This window comes from Miniopterus schreibersii (assembly GCF_964146895.1).
Source record: "Miniopterus schreibersii genome assembly, chromosome: 9".
Lineage (NCBI taxonomy): Eukaryota > Metazoa > Chordata > Mammalia > Chiroptera > Miniopteridae > Miniopterus > Miniopterus schreibersii.
Genome location: NC_138118.1, coordinates 65,880,445 through 65,905,009, shown reverse-complemented (window position 1 = coordinate 65,905,009; position 24,565 = coordinate 65,880,445). Strand labels below are relative to the sequence as shown.

Here is a 24,565-nt window from a genome sequence, read left to right as displayed (position 1 = left end):
TTCATAAGCAAAACAAAATCTAAGCCTGTAAATGCCTCACGGTTACAAAACTGAAACCTAAGGACAACCAGTCACAAACAGGCGACCAGGCTTTAAGCTATAGCCTGCCAATAACTTCTTCGCTTGGCTTCCCACTTTATCTACGAATGTCTCGCCTGCAACTCCTGCAGGCGGAGGGCTCCTCGCCACTTCTGCCGAGGCGTTGCCCAGTTCCAATTGAATTTTGGTCAAATAAACTTTTAAAACTTTTTTAAAAAAATTATCTTTATTGCTGAAAGTATTACAAATGTCCCCCATTTCCCCCCCCCCATACATATGAAAACTTCTAATATACCTCAGTTTATCTTTTCACAGGACTCAGGTTGCATGTGAACTGTATGATATTTAAAATCTATCATAATTACGTAACCATGGAAAAGGTAGTCTGATTTTGACTACTACTTAATGAGGATGAATCAAGAAATGTTAAACTTATATTTATTTATGCATAAAAGGATTTAACCTTAAAATCAATCATGTAATTAACTCACATATCACATTTCAATAAAATGTCACAACAAAATATCCTTTTCAAAAGATCTTATTTTAATGATGAAAGACTGCATCAGTAAAGTGATTTTGTACATATTTTTGTGACATTAAACGTGTGCTGTCAAATATATATATGTATATATATGTATATATCTCTAAGTGGGTAAGAGTGCAAAAAGTGTTTTGTCACGAAAGGGCTGTGCTTTCAGAGGCTTTTAAAAAGGCAAGAAAGGTGAAGTTTCTCTTGGAAAATGACACTTAGGAGTTAATGGCATCAAAGTCACATTGGCTAAAGGAGGGAAGCAAACTTTAACAGCCATCTTAACATAAACTTTACTGCAAACATACTCCTCTTTTGAACCCCACACATAGGAAGGAGAAGAACCTTACGGCTGTCTCTCTGGCACGTTAAAGAACACGTTTGGCTAATGGCTCCCGAGTAATAAAATTTTCTGACAAATTCCCCGAGCTTGTGCAAAGATTTTCATCTTTAAAAGGTTATATAAAAAGACATAAATCAGTTTCAAGCAGAGTTAATAATGGTCCAAAACAAAAGTTTAGGTTATACATTAACATCAGCAAATTCCAGTTTAAAAAGAATTTCAAACCAATGCTATGTGTTAAAAAAATAGCAGTTTAGCTGAGGTTAATTTTCTAAAGTTACATACACCCCCCCCCTACAAAAATCAGTCTACTCCTACAAAAATCAGTTTACCACTTGCTGGAATCCCAGCCCAGAAACCAGCCTGTGAATGTGGAGGGCTCATAGCCCTGTTTTATGATGATAATTGGCGTCCTCCTGTCTCTTCCAGAAGGGTCTGTCTCAAGGTACATTTTGGCTAAAAAGAAGTGCAAAGACATATAAATTTAATTCTTTTTGATTAAAGAAACTGTAGAATGAAAAGTTTTCCCAAAAAAGTAATTAATTAAATCTTCTTTGCCCCCAAGTATTCAAATACTGTTCCATAAGAACAATTACTTATAGATTTCTCTCATCTACTACAGAATGTACTGTAAGAGTGTCATTACTGCCTGAAAAACATCCAAACTTTATGGAATTATACTTATGGCATAATTATTCTTATGTTTTCAATAACAAAAAATTGTGCGAGAATAAACAGGATTATTCAAAAGGAATTTAAAAAGAAAATCTAGGTTATAATAGTTATGGAGCTTTTACTATTTCTATCATAAAAACTGTAAGTGAATTAAAAATTTTCAGGCTAATTGATATCTAGCTTACCAGACTTCACAGACTCTTTCTTCTCAACTTCATTGGCATCTTTGCCAATCCAAATAAAAATCTGAAAAATGAAACACTAATAACATATGCTGTTGGGGGAATGTTGACTCAGTGCTGGACCCCATGCAAAGTCCCTTCCCACACTGCTCATTAAATCTGCACAACAACCCAGAAGTGAGAACTGTGGACACAAGTGCGGAGAAGTCCAACCACTTTTCCTGGTGTTTACACTTATTAGGAGATGACTAAACTTACATTCAGACAAGTTTCACTCCAGATTTCACATTCTGATATTTTGTGTTTTATATTTCACATTCTAGTTTATAAAGTGAATTTTCTCAAAAACAACTTATGGACTGTTTTGTGCGGGGTTTTTGGAGGTTTTTTTTTTGCACCCTCCCCTGGGGTGTGTAAGACAATCATTATCCCTATATTCTACTGGGGGGACCACACTCTGCTTGTTTGTGGGAGCCCCAGACTCCACTGATGAACCTCTGATTGAAGCTTAATGTTCTCCTATAGTATTGTGTCCTTTAGCAATTTGGTAGAAGTGCTATAATCTTTAGTATTTAAATATTGAGGTTTTATTTAAACTGATGTAATTATATATTCTGTATGTATCGTTCTCCTTCTTAAATATGTAGGTTGGGTAGTTCAATGCTGAAAAATTCTCCTGAATTACCTTATATGTAAATCACTTTAAAATCACTTGTTGGCAGAAAAATTTTGGTCAAATTAGTTTTGACTGTGTTCTAATTCATACAGAAAGGGCTGGAATATTTGCTTGCAGGGTGTAGAACAAACCGTGACAGCATGGTAATGTCCATAAAAAGTATGAGGTATAACTGACATATAACATTGTATTAGTTTCAGGTGTACAAGACAATATTTGTATCTACTGTGAAATGATAACCACCACAGTAAGTCTAATTAACAAGAAGCTAAGGTGCAATATAACTGAATGACTTAGCAATCAAGAGCAGACCTAGAAGTAACAATATCTTTGGTTGACTTAAGAGTAGGCCAAATTCAGATAACTGTTTCATAATTGTTCAATATCATGGAGTTTCTAACATATTTATTTTTCCCCTTTACTATTGTTAATTTACAATAGTAAATAGAGGTTTAAAAAAAAAACACAACTATCGGTGTGCCATGTTAAATCACCATTAATTTCTCCAAAATAGACATAACAGTGACATACTTTGTAGATTCAAAACTGTTCTGTATCTGTTTCCTTCCTAGGTGAAGGGTCTCCCAAGACTTGTCAAATTTCAAGAGAAATTCTGAATATTTCAGTCTCCCCCATGACTTTGTACCCCTGTTATACCCATTTATTATACCCACGAATGCATTTATTAGTTAAATGAATATGTGAATGTATGAACAAGTTAAGAGTGAGTGAATTTTATAAATAAATGAAAAATTTTGCCTAAAATTATACAGCAAAGATGGTAACTGTGGAATTATTTCCACATTAAGACATCAACTTGCCACATGTGTGAGTCTTAGGTTTTTGCAAAATGTACTGTCTCTTTCAATATAGCCTAAATCCGTAGGTCCATTTATTTTTAGACTTGCCCCTTCTCAAAGCAGGTTTTGGCAGCTCTCAGCCACAAGTACACGCTCTTGTTATGAACAAAACAGTTTTACCTGTTCCCAAGCATCTAGCAACATGACATCATCTTCAGCTAAATCATCCTGGGTGAACTCTCCTGGGACTTCTTCAATCTGAAATGTATAAGAACACTTTACTGTCAAGTAGTAATTTTCCTAATATACACAGAAATTTCTTTACAGATTTATGCTGCCTTCCTAAAGTCTCTAAAGACACATGTGGATTAAAAAAAAGAAAGAAAGAAAGAAAAAGGGTTTATGGACAGTAACCACACAGGGTGATCTGATCATAAATTCCTAACTGGGCAGATCATGGTGGGTAGTCACAACCAAGGACTATAACTTCTTTAGTGAAAGGTTTCAAGCCAGCTCTGTCCATTATTCTTGTGCATCTGGGTTAATACACCTTTGAAATACCAGAAGTAATACTCCTCCAAGAAAGCAAATAATCTTGTTACCTATCCTGTAATGGAATCACCACCTTGCTTTTTGTCAAATCCATGTAACCTGTAACCTTCCTTATGTTCTCTCCCAAATGCATGAAAGAAGCTGCAAAACTGTTATTCTCAGGAGCATTTGAGATCTGCTCCTGGTATATGTTGTCAGTTTTGGCTCAAATAAACACTTGTAAAAATTCTCTACAGGTATGGACATTTCTTATGTTGATATATTCAAGTTTATGGTCTGGGTATTAGGATGTCTTTCATTTTGTAGGTTAAGATTATTTTAACAAAAAAATAGGTTTGGTCATTTTTATAAGTCAACAATTTTCAATAATATGAAATTATAACAATATTCCATATGCAGAGTTTCATTATTTTAAGTGGGTTAAATTTTATTCTCTATAGTTAACATTAAAGGGCAACTGAAAGGGTTAGTTTAACACACCCATCACCAGTAAATGTGTATTAAAGTTCAATTTTTTTAAATTCTCACCTGAGGATATATTTTTATTGGTTTTTAGAGAGAGAGGAAGAAGGGAGAGTGAGAGAGAGAGAGAAACATTGATCTGTTGCCCCCTGGGGTCTGGCATGGGAAAAACAGGCATGAAGCCAGCCTGCAGCCAAAGGAGAACCTTCCAGCTGTGCCCAGCCCACATCAGCCTGGTCCGAGGGAGTCTATAGCCCTGTGAGCACGACAATACATATACTGTATGTCATAAGTGATGAGAAACTGAGATCATTATAAAAGAAAAACAAACAAACAAACAAACAAACAAAAAGCTAATCATTTACAGAGGGAAAGAAATTTGTTTATATTATCTTTTTACAGAATATTTACTAATCACATAAAAATTATAAAATCAAAAACCTTAAATATTACTTATATTGTGCCATGTACTGTTCTAATCCTTTATATGCAACAACTGACTTAATATTCACAACAACCCTATGAAGAAGATACTAGGATTAGCCCCATTTAACAGATGAAAAAACTACAGTACAGAGAGGGTAAGTAATCAGCCTAAGGTCACACAGCCTGTAAAAAATATCACCAAGTAAGTAATATTGCTCAGGCAGATTGGCTCTAAAAGCTGTGCTTTTAACCAAAGGGCTCTGCTGCTTTTAGACATGAATCTACATGTCCAAAGCCTATTTTCTGATGGTGATAAAACACTTTTTAGTAATACCCCTTTTCTTTAAACTGTGAAGGGAGTAAAAGTTCCAAATATCAAACAAGAAAAGGAGTAAATGCAGGGTAAAAGTATATTTCTTCTAAATATGTGCATGACAAAAAACCAAAGGCTAATAGATTCTTTACACTCTACTAAGAACAAAGTATAGGTATTATTTTAGTAAAATACACCTTCATTTAAAACAAACATGTTATTTATAGCAGTATTAGCAAATAACACTAATAAGAAATTATAGAAGCATATGCTGAAAAAGAAGCTGTTTGGATGTAACATCAAATTAACAATCAAAAGAGAAAAACAACAGATTTTCTGATGACAAGCTCATAAAACACAGGGATTTCCTAAAAAGTAAGTGAGCAATTGCGGTGCCCAATAACCAAGTATTTATCACAATCCGCTATTTAAATCTTTAATTTTCAGGTCAAATCACTTATAAACATTAAGTGTGGTTTGTACCTGAGCAGTTTCTTGTCAAAGCATTTATTTCTAGCAAACATGTAGTTGGGAAAATACTTACAAAATTTTCAAGTGTGTGTGTATTGAAAAACAAAGCTTGTATTCACCAGGAAGTGGGAATAAAATCTTTAGGCCAAATTTTATACAGTAAAGGAATCTGTTCTTCAAACAAAAAAATTATATAAGAGCCTAGCCTAACAAACAGAGAAAACATTTTTATGGCTAAACTGAAATAATGGGCTACAGCCCAGGATATTCCAGAGCCCAGTATAAAATCACTCTTGTACATAGATACTTTTACTTCCAAGTGCCTGGAACTCAAAGCCTGTGAATGACTGAAATAAAACACTCCTAATTTCAGTTAATTTGCAGTTGTGTATATAGCTTTCTGTGATTTTGCCCAATGGTTGTAATATTTCCCTAATACATTTTATTCAGCCAACATAGTGAAACTTGTTATTCCCCTTGGGAATTGAAGTGTAGCATTTATGCGATTTGATCAGAAACCACTCTTTTTGCCCACAAGACGTGTCAGATTATTCACTTAGCAAATCCATCCACATGCATGCTGACACTGGTGCACGGTAGCTGGTGTTTTCCAGAGCAGCTTGATTTATATAGTACATTGCGATATTCCTGTGCTTTCACATCCATTATGTCATTGACTCTTAAAACCGCCCTGTGTCGAGTGAAGGCTATGACCTGTGGTATGCAGGTAAGTGAAAACTGAGGGTCAGAGCATAACCTGGCTGGGAAGTGTCAGAGCCAACGCCGCAAAGTCTCTCCCAAGACACTCACAATGAATCTCCCGGTTTTGTTGGAGCAGGCGTAGAGCCGAGGCGGGTGGTCTTCAGCCTGGGTCTCCAGCAGTGGAGAGGTCTGGTAGTGGGTCTTCCCTCCAAGGGAATTCCAAAACTCCTCTGTGGAAGACACACTGGGTTACCCGATGCTTTTCCAGGAGCATTTGGTTGGTATTGCATTATGTTAACAAGTAATATTATATTACTTTGACTTTCATGTTGAGAAATTACTTAAATACAGCAGGTATCACCACCCACTTTGGCAACCAATGGATTCTTACCCACTGATAACCTTTACAAAGTGACTATTTATGGAAAAGTAAATCATGTGATTAGCAATCCTACCAAATGTAAGCTCTGGTTAGTGGCCTGGGCCCCACAGAACACACCTGGTTCCTCTCCTTCCCGAATCCTGGTGGTTCTGCATTGGAGCACCCTGGCCACGTGCTCTGCCCCTCTCTCCTCCTCCTGGCTAGCACCTTTTCCTATCCAGATGTAGCCATTATTGTGTGGCAGTTTCAGGACAAAAACATCATTGGAATTCAACGAACTTGCATCAACATCTACCTACAGTATAAAGAAAAATAACACAGTAAGTCAAACTCATTGCTACCTGCTCAAGAAACATCTCAGAGCAACCACGACAGTGACAAACCATCCATGTAGCCTTCGGTCCTGATCCCAGGAAGCTAATTCAGGGTGGCACGTGGACACCACTATGGCGTTAAAAACATCAGAGCCAGAGGACTCCCTTCTGTGTCAGTTTAATGCTCAACCGCCCACAGGCAGGAGCACAAGGCTCTAAGAATAAAATTAGCCAAATTTAAGTGATAAATAACAAAGATAATATTCAAAGAGTCCATAAGAACAAGGATAGGCTATAACTGGAAAAAAGAGAGGGCATAGTATTTACAAATGACATACAGAAAGCAAAGGTATTCAGTTTTCTGTCCCCTGCTAAACAGGAGGTTTATCAAATAATCAAAGGGATGCCTAAAAAAATCACAAAACAGGGACCAGAGTCCAAAGTAGGCTAAGAGGTAATACTACAGATTCCCTAAAAAGTGCTCCAGGGTCAGATAAATTGTTGCTCAAATTATAAAAGACTATTTATAGGGGGTTAAAAACACAGCACTGACATGCCCCTTCCTTTCAACCAAGAAGCTGTGGCCACTGTGTAGGATCAGCCAGGTGCACACAGGAGTGAAAGGGGCCCGGTGGGCCCAGGCTCTGGCTGGAGGGTGAAGCCCCGGTACAGCCTCCGGGCAGGAACAGGCGTGTGAGCCTGAGGGTCTAGGATGCGCTTGTGTCTCTGACTGTGTCTAGCACCTTGTGATCTTGTGACTCTGTGTCGGTGTCCGGGAGAACCTCGGGCTATGTGATTGTGTGACTGTGACCATGTGTGAATCATTTTCTGCATCACTGTGGGACTCGATGTGACGTGTGATAACAGAGAGAAGGCGTAAGCAAGATTGAGACAGAGCAGCAAGAGGGGGAAAGAAATCAGGAGCGTGTTCTTGAGGCCAAGTGAAGAAAGCATTTCAAGAAGGAGCTGTGTCCAATGGTGCTGCTTGGCCAACCATGTTGAGGCGCCAGGTGAAGGCACCGACTATGCGGAGAGTTGGATTTTCACCAGGTTCATCGGGACCTGGTCCCCAGAGAGAGCAGTGCACGAGGAATGGCTGTTGGAAATATTAAAGATGTGTCCCAGGGGTTGGTAACATCCAGGGAGGCGGCTATTGTCCTCTCAGTGGGAATGAGACCTCATGGACCAAGCTCAAAGGAATCTATCAGATGTAATAATGGAGAATTACAGAAGTCATTGTTTTTGATGTCTAATCCAAAGGTCTCCTTATTGGTACAGAGGAAAGAGCTTGGCTGGGGGAGAGGCAGGGGACGAGACGCCCACGCCCAAGTCGATCTAAAACAGAGCATGATAAAGTGTTAGCCTCGCAGGAGATGAAAACAGAAAGTCCTATAAACAATGATTTGGATTGGTACGTTTCGGAGAGGCCACGAGTGTGGAGGCCAGTTTGGGAGCCCAGGGAAATAAAAGAGCTGAATCACAAGCGGTCCACCACGTCTCAGAAAGAAGGGTCCCCTGGGAAGAGACCAGGATGGCAATGATTCTCGTGGACTCATGGTTCCAGCAGAAATCAACGGAGGGCGCTCGTAGGTGAGAGCTTAACTATTTTTTAATTTGATACATGTTTTTAAAAAATTAGTCATAATTGACCATGAGAATCCATGCAGAATATTTTTGATGAGATCAATACAAATGATGGCATTTACACTGTGTGAGTAAATGAGATCACCCGAGAGAGCCAGGACTGAGCACCGGAGCACTCGGCGCCCAGAGGACCAGCAGAGGAGAAGCCAGCAGAGCTGCCTGTAGAAGGGGAGCCCCGAGGTTTGGGAAAATCCTGGTAGGCCTGGTGTTTCAGAAGTCTAGTGGGAAAAACCCACCTAAACAGTGTTTCAAGAAGACAGGAAAGGGGGACTGTGGAAATGCTAGTGGGAGGTCAAGACAAGGGAGATGGGAGAAGGCGGGAGGCAGGTGGAAGGGCGGGAATGGGTGTCCAAGTGGAGTGGCTTCAGCGAGAACAGGCTTCAAAGGGCAGAGACGGTGGGTGAAGGCCACCCTGCTGAGGACTTGTGGTTTCAAGGAGGGCAGAGAATGGGTGTCACTGGGAGTGTCCGAGTCAAGAGAGAGTTTTTAAAGGAAGGATGGGAGTCTCTAGAAGGCATGTTTGTATTCTGAAATAAGTGATCCAAGACAGAAGAATAAATTGATAATACAGAAGAGAGAGAAGTTTATTGCCTGCAATAGGGATGAACTGGAGGAGGGACAATGACACGGGACAGAGTAAAATCCAGAGAAGTTCCTAGAAAGCCCAGAGGTTAAGGGGATCCCAGACAGAAGCTGGCAGTGGAGTGGAGGTGGGAGGAATTTGGCCTTAAATAAGGTCACATTTTATTTCTTTATATAATAAATATACATTAAATTATTTATCAATATAAACTTTGCACAAACATTATTATTTATTTTTAAATTATGGGTAAGACTAGATTGATATTAAGTTATAAAATGATTTCGTATTTATATGCAAATAACATAAAATATTTATTATTAAATATAAATAAACTAACTAAATTTATTTCGTAAAATAGCTGGGAAGAATATACAGATGCAGACAAGTTGGTGAACCTGAAGGGAGCAGAGGTGGTTCTTGTGTGATCACGTTTACGTTCTCTGTGAACTCTGATTCCGTTACCCGTGGAGAGCAGGGGTGATGGAGATTTGGAGAGAGAGGGGGACCTGAGGGGGGTGGCGGTGGATGGGAAGGGTTCAGGATTCAGGCATGAGACTGGGCGATTGCTGAAAATGCACTCTGGGGTAAAGGAGCTGGAGGACAGGGCGTGCTTGCCAGAGATGAGGTGTCTGAGATAGATGCCCGAGGTGCTGCAGTTATCGCAACGGCAAGGTTGAGAATCGAGCCACGTGGGTGTGAGATGACACGGGGTCAGGGGCAAGAGCAGATGAGAGGAGCCAGAGTGACGGGGACAGTGAGGCCACGGCTGAAGCCATCGAAGACGGAGAGAGGAAGGGCTGGCTGCTCAGCTGACGCAGCACAGGGGCCGGAGGAGGGAAAAGCTGAAGAAGCTAGGGTAAGGGGGGGTGCCTCACGACCCCATCACCAGCACCTGGGCCCGGGGGACAAACAATTTCTACCTGAGTGGGCTGTCTGGGAGTCTGCATCCTCACAGGGCAGAGCCTGGGGGGGAGGGTGGCTGAGAGAGGAGGTGGAGGTGGAGAGATGCTGCGACCTGCCTGGTTCAAGGCCTCGGCTGAATGGGTTGCACAGAAAGGAAGGGTGGGCAGAGGCTCCGAGCTTGAGGATATATATCGAGTGCGAAGGGCAGCTCAGGTTGATGTGGGAGACTTGGATCTCAAGAGTGACCGAGGGATGCGAGGTGATGAATCACCCTAGAGGCTGAAACACTCAGCCACTGAAAAACCTGCGCCCGCCGGCCCTGCCCATACCTGGAGGCCTTCCTGTCTCACGACTCTGCGACACGGGTTTGATTTCTCTCACAGCCGCCGGCAGGCAGCTATTCGGCCTTTGAGTGATGGTCTGGCCCAACGTGGTAAAGCCCGTTTCCCACATTCGTTCCACGTGCACAGACAAGCAGCTTCCCTCCCGGCTCCCCAGCGAGGTCATCTGATCAGCACCCGCCATCCATCCCCCCCAGGCCTTGCAAGGTAGAGCGTGAGCTGCCTCTTGCCTCTGACAGCTTGATTGGTTACATTAGTCTTAAAATTCATTTGTTTGGGTATAATGCGGTTGAAAAATGAGAGGCCTGGTATCTGGAGTTAACTTTTTACTGAGTTCTCCTGCCTTCGGTATTGTTACTGTGAACAACTGCTTCATTATAAAGTGAAGGGAGGTTACGTGCCAACTGTTTCAAGGCTACTACTTGCTGACGGCGCGGGCTGTTCTCCTGGCTGCCTGACCTTACCTCCACAATCCTGGTGATGGATGCCAGGTTTCTCCGGACTTGAAAGAGGCGGGTCGGGGGAGCAGGTGCCTGCCCTTCTTTCTTTGATGTTCCGTTTTTGTAAATAATGAGCGGTTTGTCTTTGAACAAGCTGAGCAGGTGAGCAGGTTCTTTGCCCTGGGACACTCGAATCTGGGGGAGGGGAGAGACAAGAAATAAAATAAAGGGCGCCAAGAGAGAAAGTTGTATTTCCAAATGTGTTTCTATTTTTCTTTTGGAAAACAAAACAAAAAGTAAACCACAAGTCAAAGGCAGGAGGAGTAGATTAATGTAGATGATGTAGATTAATGATCATCAAGCCCAGCCTCCTTGCTGACTTAAGAATCGTTTATTACTCCAGGCCCCACACTCCCGACCAGTTTTTCTCAGGGGAACAGCGTAATTCTGCACCACTTTCTGCTTCCAGAAAGCACAAGGAAGGAAGATGTCCATCTATTCCTCCAGAAGAGAAGAAACAAAGTGCTGATGCATTATGCCATCTTTCATGAAAACTAGATTTTTTTCAAGAATACCAACACTTAGCAGATGCTTAGGGATGTACTTGTTTCTCACTTGCTTTAGATCTTGTTCAGGTTCAGAAATGTGCACTCAAATGCCTTCCTGAATAAGACAAGACAAAAGCATACTAATTGTTTCCACACCCCCACAACTCGGATGAAAAAATAATTGTAAAGCCATCTGGCAACAGATAAATGATTTCTATCCAAACATCAAAAACTGACAAAAATAAGCAGAATATGCTTTCAATCTTTCTTAACTTAACTTTAGAAACGGTAATGATAGATTTGTTTAACATAAGCACTTTGAAAAATGCATTATAAAGACTTTTCAGGAGAAGGAAATTTAAGAAAATAAATGGGAAATTATTTAATTTCACCTATTAGCTTAACACTGGATATTGCATTTGCAATGTATTTCCTATTTATTGCATAAACTATGGATGCATTTTTAAAATATAAACTGTTCAATTTTGTGCCAGTCCCCTATTTTTGTCAATTATTCTGTGCTATACTAAAATTAAATGGCCTCTCACCTACTCTGGTGTGTCTTTTTCTAGAAGCCAAGTTAATGGGAATGCTGATGCAAATACCATTTGCAGGGAGGCCTAGGGAGCATTGACAATAGTTAACTTCACAGAAATCCTTCAATGAGCAAACATTCAAATGAGTGAGTAGCAAATTATGAAAATGTCTTTTGAGGCAGAGCCCCAAAGTTTGAGGCGAGGTAGCTAGGAGTACCTAAAACTGCTCTTGGCTTAGCACTTCCCATAACATTGAGAAAGCCTTAACTGCCAACCTAAAAGAAAGGACACTGATTAAGACCCAGTCTACCTGTGAAATGAGAATAAGAGAAAAAGTAAGCTGAAAATTTTCAATACTGTTAATATACTCTACCGTGTTTAAAACAGCAATAAGGGACCCCAGTGGTTTACGCATTTTTGTGAATTACTGCCATCTAGTGACTAAACTAAACATTAACACTTCATTGCCAATTTAGGATTCAACTGGCTAACAAGGGAAATTCATTGTGTATCTCAAATATTTTACTACGAAATGTGGAATTTATAATGCATAATAAATATCTCCCAAGTTTTTACAAAATTTGGTAGGAATATGTTAAAGCTCAATTTAATAGCATAGTAATGCCAGTTCTTAGAGAGAAATATTTCATTCAAGAAATGAATGTAATACTTCACAGTGAAATACAGTCCAGTATATTAAAAAATTCAATCACCTTATTAATTCATTAATTAAAAGTTAACAAATTTAACTGTTTAAAAAGTTAATATGCACTTTTAAATATAGATCTAACTTGTTTTATAGTTTATCTATTAACTATTAACAAATACCAAGGCAGAAGGGAAGCTAGCTAGGAGACCAAATTCTGCCTCCACATCTTAGAGCCTATGGACTAAAGTAGCTGACTTCCCTATTTAATTATTGCCTTTGAAGAAGCAATTACACATTTATAAAGCTTTGCAAACAAAATTAAAAACCTGTATGCCATATAGGATCTTGCTCCCTTGACCTTAGGCATGAGGAAGTTAGACGCATTCCTGTGAAGGGAATGCTTAGTGCTGATGGATCAGAAATGTTACTACACTGGCCAGACCGGCACCTGCCATCAGTCTGAACCCCAATCTGGAAGAAGCTTTTCCCAGCTGTTGGGGTCAGACTCCTTCCCCAAAGCCAGGCAGAGAAAATACCCAGGCAGTGTGAGCTGCTCCAGCTAGAAAGCGAGGGAGGGAGTGGTGGAGAGAGGGAAAGAGGGAGAGAGAGAAACCCACACACCAGGGAGAGCTTGCAGTGGGGTGGCCAAGGAACAGGCCTGGGGTTAAGAAGAGTAGACAGACAGGTTAGAGCACATGGAAGAGTAACAAAGTCTCTATTTAAGTTATACATTGGGGAATTAAGTAAAGGCCAAGAATTTCCCGTGTTTACTAATAAGGGCCCTGAAACAAGTAGCAAATATAAGAAGAGGAACTTGAGAGAACAGGAAAGAAGGTCGAGGCAGGCTGGAAGTGGTCCCTTCCACACAGTGAGGGCAGCCAGAACTAGACACCGACGCTGGAGTCCCACTGCGTGACGTTCAAACTTTTATAGGTAGTCAACACAGTATTCCTCTCTCCCCCTCTTTCTCCGTCTGTCTCAGTCTATCTGCTTCTCTCTAGATAAACAGGTAATAGATGTATCTAGATATCTAGATATAGACACTAGATAGATACACACTACATATAGACATATAGATATATACATAAACTATATATAGATACACACACACTTAGATACATAGGCATATAGATATAGAGGTTGACTCATTTATATAGAATTATGATTTAGAATTTAGGTTCAGTCCTTCTCAATAAATTACTTATTTTCAAAAATACCCAAATAAAGAACCCTTCCCTCTCCTCCCTCACACCGTTCTGGTCTTCCTCCTTCCCCCCTCTTCCTTCCCCCCCACCCCCCCTTCTGGGTGCTGGACTTTGTGTCAGTCACAGTTCTGGAAGCCAGAGGGGAAAGGAAAGACCCACGGCCCCCTCAGGTGTATGTCAGGCTGCCTGTGCCAGTCACACCTTGCGAGCTGCTGTGATTTGGGAGAGGGTAAAACATCGTTCCGTTGATCAGAATTCCTCACCTGCGCTCGCTTTCTCCTGCCGTGTTTCATTCCTATGGCTTTTAGAACAAATTATCATGACTTTAGTGACTTAAATCAGCACAAATTTATCTTTGAGTTCTGGAGGTCAGGAGTCCTAAAAGAGTCTCACTGGCCTAAAATCAAGGTGTCGCCAGGCTAGGCTCCCTCCTTTGGAGGCTCTAGGAGTGAATCCGTTTCTTTGCCCTTTCCAGCTTTCCAGGCTGCCTGCAGCCCTAGGAGGGGGGCCCCTTCCATGTCTAAAGCCAGTGATCACTGGCCCTCTCTCTTGTGGCCTCCTCCTAACTCCGCCTGCCTTCCCGGTTCACTTGTAAGGACCCTGTGACTACACTGGATCTACGCCGTCATCCTTGGGGATCTTCCTATTGTAAGAAATGCTATTTTGCAACCTTAATTCTAGCTCCACTCTTAATTCCCCTTTGCCTTATAACATAACATGCTCACCGGCCCAGAAGAGTAGGACGTGGGCATCTCTGCAGGGACGGGGTTGGGGAGTAATCGACCCCATCACACCTGTTTAACAACAGCTGGAAGTGGTCACTCAAAATAGTTTTAATGTCAAATGACTGACATTGACAGATGATGTGATTCTAACGGAAAGATCCTTAAATCTATTAATGGTGTATTTTGGTTTGTGTTGTTTTTTATTTTGTTTGCTTTCTCTCTTCTGGAGTCTGACAGAACTACTATGGCACAAGAGTAGGAGTATTTTAATTCCCAAATGAAAAAAGGTAATATCCAGAAAAGGTCAAGTTCCCATCCCGACTTGGGGGGGGTGGGTCTTATTCTAGACACTGGGCTAGTCAAACCTGAACTTTGATGAGTCTGGAGGGTAAAAATATTCCAACCTGCACAGCCTGTCCTCCAAGGGATCTGTCCAGCTGAACAGTCAGGAATGCAGATGTTGTCAGCTCATCTCTCGTGGCATTTGCTCCTTGCCTGGAGGGACCAAAGTAAAATAAATCAGCTTGTATTTTAGTTTTAAGACCTTCTAGCCTCGGCATTTCAAGCAGAGACTTGTTACTATGTTTTCACATGATATGGCTACAGAGGCCGTCACTTCTTTGCAAGTACTAAGGCTGAGCCGTGAACTGTCCTGTGCACTGTCTAGAACTACATGTGGTAGGTGCCCTGATCTTCATTTAATAGGCAAGGACATTGAGGCTTAGCTCCTCACAGAACTTAGATAAGTAATCAGGTCTGTCTGACGTAAAGTTGAAGCTGTCTATTTTGGGGAAACAAATCCATCATGAAAATCCGCCATCTGAGTAGAGAAATGAGCCAATTCTCCTAGGCTGGACATCAGAGGTACTCCACTGTTAATATGAATATTCGGCGAACATAGTACCAAATGTTTGGGCCCGGAAAAATCAGGGAAATAATCATCAGGCCCTGGCCAGTTTGGCTCAGTGGTTAGAGTATGGCCCCACAGACTGAAGGACCACGGGTTCGATTCTGGCCAAGGGCACATACCATGGTTGCAGACTCAATCCCCAGCCCCGGACGGGGTGCATGCGGGAGGCAACCAATCAATGTTTCTCTCTCACATTGATGTCTCTCTCTCTCTCTTCCCCCTTACATTCTCTCTGAAAAGCAATGGAAAAAATATCCTCGGGTGAAAATTAAAAAAAAAATAAAAAATCATCATCATAAGTAGGCTATGGAGAGCCCCCATTCTATCATTATAGCAATTCTTTAAATTCTATTAATAAAACTGTAAGACAGGCTAAGTTACCAGTGGCCCAGATAAAGGTCAGTTAATTAGTTTGTTTCAGTTCATGTGCAACCTCTCTTTATAGGGTACCTCGTGGCTATAACTCAATCATTAGCTCTACCTGCAAAGCAACCTTCGGGAGATCTGTCTGCTTGATGACCGTGTGGTGGTGTGTGTATGCAAGAGTGGGACTAGCCCAAGTATTAAGTATTGTTCGTGTGGAGCCAACTTTCCCAGGCTTGGGGTTAGTGGGAAAAGTACTAATCCCAGAACAGGATTTTGAAAGTGAACCATCTCTTTTCTTCTGAAACCTTGGAAGTGACCTATTCCATACCCACAACAGATTAACAATAACCTCTCATCCTGGGCACAACACACACACACACACACATACCCCAAAACACTGAGTGCAGAGAGCATGTCTTATTTATCTCTGAATATTGCTCTGTACCAACAGAGCCAAATAATATAAATATATTCCACCGAGAAGTGCCCCCCCCCCGCCAAAAGTACATGTTCATGCCAGACACACATTTAAAAGAAAATAAAAAATGCTTTCCCTAATAAAAGCACTCATAAAACTATAGTCTTTGAAGGCTAATAGCCTATAATGCTATCAAACACTTCTGGGAACCACTGGGAGCACGGGGGCTGGGGGAACAACCCAGAGCTGCAGAAAGCATCAGGATCTGTTATACTGGCTTTTTTTCCTCTATTATATGAATTTCATGTGGACAGATAACAAGGAAGGATGCATCAATCTGAGGTCTCTGGAGTATAAAACAGAATCATTAATTATATCTATTCCTCACAGGGTTTGCCTCATTGCAACTTTGCAGCTCCAGTCAGGATGGGCTGTGGATTTTAACGATAAGAAGACGCCGTACCCGAGGCTGGCCAGTCGGAGTGTGAGTGTGCATAGGAGGTGAGCTGTTCAGCTACATATCCACTATGACATCAAAATGTTTTCCTGGACTAGAGGGAATGAATTTTATCTAATCCCCCCTGCTTGTGGACAGCAGCTACAAAATATAGTCAAAATCATATCAAAAGAAAATGCTACAAGCGATACAAATCTCAGGGGGATAACTGTAAGACAATTCTACCCCATATTGCACAGAACTAAATGAAATTTAACTTTGGAGCAAAATCTGGCCTCTGTGAAACCTGAGGTCCTATACAGAGGGAAACTTACCACGTGTAGATAATCTGTCCTCTGGGATAAGTGTAGAGTATGATGTAGCAGTCACCACCATAGAATTCGCCGTATGAGTTTCGGTTAATTTCGACCCTGCCGGTGCTTTCTACACGCCAGATCTGAAAGGCGTGGAATATGGTACTAACATTAAACTTTTCTCCATCTAATAATACTTCTCGGAAGTTTAAAAAAAAGCCCTAGATCTATTACTAAATAATTTTTAATAATAATAATAAAAGTTATTATTTTTTATTTTAAAAGCTATTATTTTGTTATAAAGGGGCAGGATGGGAATTTGGAGATGAGCAGGTGGGTGGGAGGGGTACCGTGCTCTCAGAGAGAAGCCTTCCCAAGCCACGCTGGTGAGCAGAGGAGAAATGGCGCACGTCCTGGCTAAACCCAAGAGCTCGGTGAGAGCCCCTGGATCTCAGCAGCCTTGGGCAGCCCCGGAGGACATGTCAGAGACGCTGTGACCTCACACGAGGCTGTAGCCGGGACATAGCTGGTGCTGGGCCACCAAATCTGCCACCGGGACCTCTGGCTCTGCTGAGCTCCACAAAAGGACATGTGAGCAGGAGGCAGAGACAGGCCCAGACCAGAAGCTGTGCCCCTCTGACAACAGCCACGGGGGGCATCTCTCCCTTTGCAGATCCCACAACCCCCGTGCAGCTCCGATTCCCACTTCTTGTCTTTGAAAGGAGGGAAAACGGCTTCCTAAATCCCTTTACTCTACACTTTGGTTCAAGCGTTAGGGTAAGCCCTGGGAATGTCGAGATGAAATATTCAATCCATGCCCTCAAAGAGGTAACAAGAGGTCTAAGAGGAGAAGTTTGGAAGTAAATGGACAGTTCTGAGGTACTTACATGAAAAGTTTATGCAAAACACTACTTATGGTTTGAGCACAGAAAAAGAGCATTTCAGTGGAGGGAAGGCTTCTTGGAAGAGATGAAGCTGTGACTTAACTGAGTTACAAAGCGGGGGTGGGAAGGCCACGCGGAAGGTGGAGGGAACAAGCCGTCCAGGCAGTGGAAGGGTGAGCCGGAGAAGACGGCCAGGACCTAGCCAAGGGGGCCCTGCAGCCCAGCTGAGAGGGATGCTCTCAGGAACACTGGGGAACCCGGAATATATTTTAGAAGAGAAAGTGACATCACCCAGTTCTCATGAAGTTAGATGACTCAATAGTGGGACTGAGTGGGAAGAGATTTGAATTAGGGAAAATTATTAGTTTTATGTGTGTTTTTTAAAGCAATTTCGTCAGAAAAAATATCAAGGAATGATTAATGAACTCAATTTGAATGCTCTAAAAATATCTGCGATGTTGGGACATAACACATGCTTTGCTTTTGCGAATGCCTCCAAGGTGCCAGGGAAAGACAAACTGATGGCAGTTGGTACATTCGGGGCAACACCCCCCGTCTGGACAATCCCAGTCCCGGGAGCAGGAGCAGTTCTAACCCAAGAACCCAGACGGGGTCCCAGGTCATCGCCAAGATGACAGTCACATGATCTTGCACAAGTCACCTAAGCCCTTGGACTCGCCACATCTCCTTTGCAAAACAGAACTGAAGGTCAGACAACATCCCTCCCGGCTTCAAGTTCCAGATTTAATACCCAGCCTTGGGCCATTTCATGAATCAGTAAAATTCGCATTTTACCAAGTTTGTATTTTCCTGACATTGTATTTCCACTGGGCTGGCGTAAACGGCCTGACGCGCGCACCCCCCCCCCGCCCCCAGGCCGCCCCCAGGCCGCCCCCACCCCGCCCCCAGGCCGCCCCCAGGCCGCCCCCACCCCGCCCCCAGGCCGCCCCCCCCCCGCCCCCAGGCCGCCCCCAGCCGCACCCCACCCCGCCCCCACCCCGCCCCCAGCCCGCCCCGAACCCGCCCCCAGCCGCACCCCACCCCGCCCCCACCCCGCCCCCACCCCGCCCCCAGGCCGCCCCGCCCGCCCCCCCCGCCGCCCCCCGGGCGCCCCCCGCAGGCTGCCCCCAGCCCGCCCCCAGCCCGCCCCCCGGCCGCCCCCCGGCCCCAGCCCGCCCCCCCACCCCGCCCCCAGGCAGCCCCCCGGCGCCCCCGGCCTTACCTGCACCTGCCCCGAGCCGTCGTCCACCAGGCCGTGCTGCGCGGCCGTCCGCGGGCCGCGGTGCAGCCTCGAGGCGTCGAACGGGCTCTGCGGCACGCGCGCCACCGTCTCTGCGACACACACCTTCCCGAAGCCCTCGCTCTGATCGCGCTCCCTCCAGTCCTTGAAGAACTGCTTGAAGATCGGAGTCTCCCCGCCTTCTGGAAGAACCTGAATCTGAAATTCCAAAAACAAAACCTTTAAATGATAAACAGAAAATAAGAGACGGAGGAAAAACACGGATCTAGCTCGTGAAGGAAAAGAACCAAGGGCGCGACAAGGCGGCCTGGTGTCCTGGTGTCCGCTGACCGGCGTCGGCCTGGACACGGGCCCGCGCGGCCGCCGCAGGAAGGCTGCTGGGGAAGCTGAGGCCGCCGGCCGCCTCCCCCCATAACCGCCACCGCATTCGGCCGCGCGGGGTCAGAACTAAGGCCTCTGTGTGTCATCGTGGTCAGACCCGTCTGTGTTTCTACCTCGGGCCCCCGGAGGCCGCGAGCGGGGAGACAGGCCTCGTGGGGTGCTCGCGCCGGGCCAGCGGGGCGCGCGGGGCCGCTTCCAGCGCGCAGCCCGGGAAGGGGTCTCCTCCGGGGTCCGCAGGGTTCCCTCCTCCGCAGGCAGCGCTCTAGGGCCACGGGGCTTCACTCCTGTACTTGACTTTAAATCAAATTCTTTCGTGGCTTTTGTGGGGATGTCTTGAGCCCCCATGTTTTAATTTTTTTTTTTTTTTTTTGTAGCCAGTTCGTTTCCACACATACCTGGGTTTTGGTGGAATAGTTCATTTGATCTAGGAACTGCTCAGCCGTCTTCATTGCAGCCTTTCTCTCCCGGGGATTCGCGTCTTTACCTAAATTACAAGATAAATTAAAGAGAGGCAGGACTTTAGCGGAGGAAGATACTATATTTAGCGAAGGAACGAGTAACACTTGTGTACAAAGGTAAGCTTAATTATTTAATTTAAATGTGACACCGAGAAAACGGCAAAAATTTCCAGTACATTAAATATATTTAATAATGTAGTAATGAACACAACACATGAGGAAAGGTTCTTTTTATATTGTCCAAATGCTTTTTTAATCCCATCATCCCTGACAAATGGTGCTGGTAGAAAAGAGATGTGGGTTTGATGTCTGCGATTTATATGAGCTATTTACAGATCAAGACTTAGGGAGGTAGGGTTGTTGTTTTTTTAATAAAAAAAAAATGTTTTTTTCTCTATCCTGCTGAAGAAATATCTATGAACCTGAAGTGCAGCAATGAAAGCAATGGCATCCATCTTTTACCTTTCCATACGAAAATTTGCTTTGCAGCACCGTGGTCCAAAATAAAGCACTCTTCAGAGAGCAGCATGGCCCTGGAGAAGGGGTTTTCTTCTGCCACCAATGTCACCCTCATGGATCCAGTGGCATCTGAAACCTAATATAAAAACTATGAACTCATTTGGGGGTGATAAAAATGTTCTAAAGTTCTAAAAATAGATTATGGTGATAATTGCACAACTCTGTAAATGTAACAAAATCACTTTCAATGGATGACCTTTATGGTATGTGAATTAAATCTTAAAGTTGTTTCAAACAAAACAAACAAAATCCATGAGGTCAATTACGCCTTAAAAGGAGTTTCAAAAGTTCTTTAGAGTATAAGAACTAAGAACAAAAAATTAAGTTTTGCTCAGCCACTGTGGCTCAGTGGTTGAGCGTCAACCCATGAACCAGGAGGTCACCGTTTGATTCCCGGTCAGGGCACATGCCGGGGTTGCGGGCTCGATCCCCAGCAGGGGGCATGCAGGAGGCAGCCGATCAATGACTCTGTCATCATTGATGTTTCTCTCTCTCTCTCTCTCTCCCTTCTTCTGTAAAAAAAAAAATAATAATAATAAGTTAAGATTTGATACTGTGTCTAAAACATCAGAAAATAATAGTGATGATAATAGCTGTTTCGTTGTGATTCTCATCTACTAGGCACCATGCTGTGAACGCTACATGACTATTTCTTAATTTTTACAGCAACCTTCTCAGATAGAAAATAATCTTATAGTCATTGTGCACACACAAAAAGGTGAAGCTTTAATAGTCAATCAGTCAACATTTGCTTACTGTCTACCACATGCCAGGTATGGTGTTAAGGAAGGCATTGCTACATTACAGTTTATAGTGGGGGTTTTTTCCAATATAGGTCCCGTAATTTAAGTATACTTTGTATAAATTACCAAAATAAATTTCCTCTGCCACAAATTGATTTTTATTTATTTGATACTTGAAGTTTGGAAACAAAACTTTTTTTTTTTTTTTTAGAGTTGGGGGTGGACTTAATTGGAAGTGATATTAATGCTCAGGTTGGAAGTCACTGGTTTTTAAAGGGCATCTTGTAGGCTACAATGTAATCGTCTGGGTACTTGATAAACATGCAGATTCCAGGGCCCTCCCTAGCTCAGTGGCAGAATTTTGCAGCACCATGGTGGCGCTTAAATTCTGTAGGTTTAAAAACTGCCATTAGGTGACTCTGCTTCCCTGCTTTGTTCAGCAATCCCAAATTAAAGTATTTTCAAGTGGACTTTGTACTTTAGATGCGTGCGATACATGATACGTCCACTAGAGGGAGAGATGGTTCAGGATTAACGTGTTCATATTGCAAAATATTTCTTCAGTCCATAATGCTGTCCAAGAGGGAGAATAGTTTTATTTGATGATGAGACACCTAAGATATTTTTTCAGCTGCTGAAAATGAATTTAGAAACAGTAATGAAAAAAATAACCAGCCACAAAATCTTTAGATATTTCTATATGACTTATATTAAAATGATCAGTGTATTTAACAGAAGAGGTAATTACATTTTCCTTTGCCATCTAGAAGGAAAGCAACCCACCTCCCCTTTACAAAAAGGAAGTTATGCTGCACAAGTTAGCAAGCTGACCTTCATTTGAAGTCAGTGGTTCTGAGCTAGAAGGTCACTTAAAGAGCAACAAATATAACTCCTTCCTATAATAGATGAGAACACTATTCAGTTCTGCAAGGAGATGAGAGTCTGCTCCAAATCATATGTTTAGGGAGTTTGGAACTTGAATGATCCCGTTTGAGCAGTTTCCTCAACTGGTATATCTTGTGGGTTTTGTTACCCTCACCAGCAATAAAATCATAAAATTATAGTTGGAAGGAACTGAGTTATCTTCTAATGTAATATCTCTCTCTCCCTCACTCCCTCCTCCTCCCCCCCCCCCCAGGTAAGAAAACAAAGACCCAGAATGGTCACGTCTTCCCCAAGGTCACCCAGCTAGTCATTCCCCACAGAAGTGACATGAAACTGGGTCTGTGAGTTGCCAGGACAGGCCCATTTTCACCCTGTTTCCTTCCAGCTGTTTGATTTGATAGCTTTGCCCTCCTGTAACAAAGAAAGCCTTCACTATGGCTCAACAGGACATTTAAAATAAAGTGAAAACTTTATAGCTTATCAAGAGTTTATAAGAAAAAGCTTACAAAATATTTTCACTCCATGAAGGAAACATCTTATTACACGTACTATATCAAAACACCCTGCTGCAAACTAGTACAGCAACAGTGTATAATTTTATTTTTACAGCACTAAGTTCACTTATTTGTTGTTTTCAATAAAATAACAAAAAGCAATGACAAGAGAAATTTTAATAAACATGCTAGAGCAAACAATAGGTTTTACCTACACATTTCTCTTTGAGGGCAATGAAGAGACTATCAACTGTAGCAAAGATGCCTCCCAGCACAGGCCTCCCTGCTGCACCCAGCCCAGTGAGAACAGCAGAGCTAAGGGAACTCACCATGTAGAGCTTAGCCATTTTCCGGTTGGTTATGTCTGCTATGGTGTCGTCATCGTCATATCCATGACTAAGCTCCGGCTTTTTTCCTAAAACCTGCAAAAAAAATGAACAGATAAAAGATAAAGACCTCTCATTAAAGAATGTAGAGTTAACAAAAAAAAAAAAAAAAGGAAACCACGTAGCAATTCTAAAGACATGGATTATAAAATATGTGCAATTAAAATGACCAGGCTCAAATGTTTCTCAGCAATCATACTATGTTGGCCTTTTCCTAGGGGTCAAATCAATCAATGGCATTAAGTAAACACTGAGTTTGTTGGTGATGGGAACTTCCAAGAAAGTAAAATCCCAAATTTAGAAGCTTAGGTATCCATATTATTGAAAATTAGCAGAAATTAATTGAAATGTGAGTTCTAAGTTTAGTTCTGCAACAGAATTTCTTCTGTGACTTCTGCTTCTTGAAGAAGCAATCTATAGGTTTAATTCATTTATTATTACAAAGACTTGGATTAAATAACTATTTGAGGGTAAGGTACTATTAACATTATTGACGGATTATAGGCTAAAGTGTAAGTTCTTGACGACCATATCATGCTTCATTTTCTACACTATCCTTGGCACTTAGAACAGTGCCTGGGCATAGTAGATGTTCAATAAGTAGTTGTCAAATGAACAAATGAATGTATTTATTTACTGTTGCATATATGATGCTAGTCAAAAGCTCAAGTAAACCACTTAGTAGAAAGTACACTTAAATCTGCTTTGAATTTCTGTACACTCTCATCACACACACACACACACACACACACAAATATCTATAAAGCATCTTAATTTACTGATACAAATATCATAGAATGTTAAGGACAAGAATAAAGTGTAAATTTATCCTAAACAACGTGATTTTTATCACAACATAGATATAAATAAATTTAAGTTTAGAACATGCAAAAAAGGTATTCCTTTAGATTTAACAAATATTTAATATACAACGAAATTCCTTGCGTAATGTTCCAGGTTCGGTATTCCTCACAATGCGTTGTGTGAAATACAGGCTGCTGAATGTCAGAAAACAATAAAAATTATACAAATTCTAACCCTTGCAGGATACAAGCACAGCCTCGAGTTCAGAAATACACCAAAGAACTGATTTCCTCGGGGAACAAGCCCATCTTTTTGTTTATACAATGATAACAAAATACTTTAATTATTGTACACCCTAAATTACTATAATAGAGTTTTTCTTCTTGGCTAAAAGTAGGATCAACAGAAAAATTAAAGCACTTGCAATTAAAAGCTTTTTTTTTACTTTGGTAGAAGTATGCATGTCTTTGAAGAGCGGTGACAGGCCTCCTCACATACCCTTAGGTAACTCCATTCCAGCTCAGAGAGTAGAGTTTGGGGTCAACAGTCGGTGTTAAGACCATAGCTAATACCAGTAAGTCTCCCAGGGGCCAAGAGAGTCAGAGACTTGGGGCATCCTCTAACTTTTAATTTCCAGGCAATGCCCAGATTAGCCGGGATCTTAATTAGCCTTTTAAAGGACTGCAGCATAGTTGGGAATTGAACCCAAGGGATTTACCAGAAACAGGCTAAACTCCATGGGGAGTGGGGGGAGGGGGGAGGCCGTCAGGTATCCCTAAGGATCATTTTAAGAGTCTGTTCAACAACTAAGTATTTACCAAAAACCTCAATAGGGTAAACAAACGAGTTTCCACCACCTTGCCCAGCCCTTAAGGACTTTATAT

At 42.2% G+C, this 24,565-nt stretch overlaps 1 protein-coding gene across 1 annotated transcript in view; it reads right to left on the bottom strand.

Annotated features, from left to right (window-relative positions):
* Positions 1-567: 567 nt before the first annotated feature.
* The window catches only part of SCIN (scinderin), a 62,706-nt gene continuing 38,708 nt past the window's right edge, over positions 568-24,565 (bottom strand). The window contains exons 5-16 of the mRNA XM_081147311.1: positions 22,821-22,913; positions 20,313-20,445; positions 19,788-19,876; positions 18,994-19,209; positions 16,909-17,030; positions 14,848-14,938; positions 10,805-10,975; positions 6,673-6,850; positions 6,282-6,403; positions 3,428-3,505; positions 1,775-1,835; positions 568-1,370 (exon numbers count right to left, since the gene is read on the bottom strand). Of these exons, the coding sequence (XP_081003437.1) occupies positions 1,243-1,370; positions 1,775-1,835; positions 3,428-3,505; positions 6,282-6,403; positions 6,673-6,850; positions 10,805-10,975; positions 14,848-14,938; positions 16,909-17,030; positions 18,994-19,209; positions 19,788-19,876; positions 20,313-20,445; positions 22,821-22,913 (1,482 nt within the window). The 3' untranslated portion in view covers positions 568-1,242. The remainder of the gene's footprint in view (positions 1,371-1,774; positions 1,836-3,427; positions 3,506-6,281; positions 6,404-6,672; positions 6,851-10,804; positions 10,976-14,847; positions 14,939-16,908; positions 17,031-18,993; positions 19,210-19,787; positions 19,877-20,312; positions 20,446-22,820; positions 22,914-24,565) is intronic.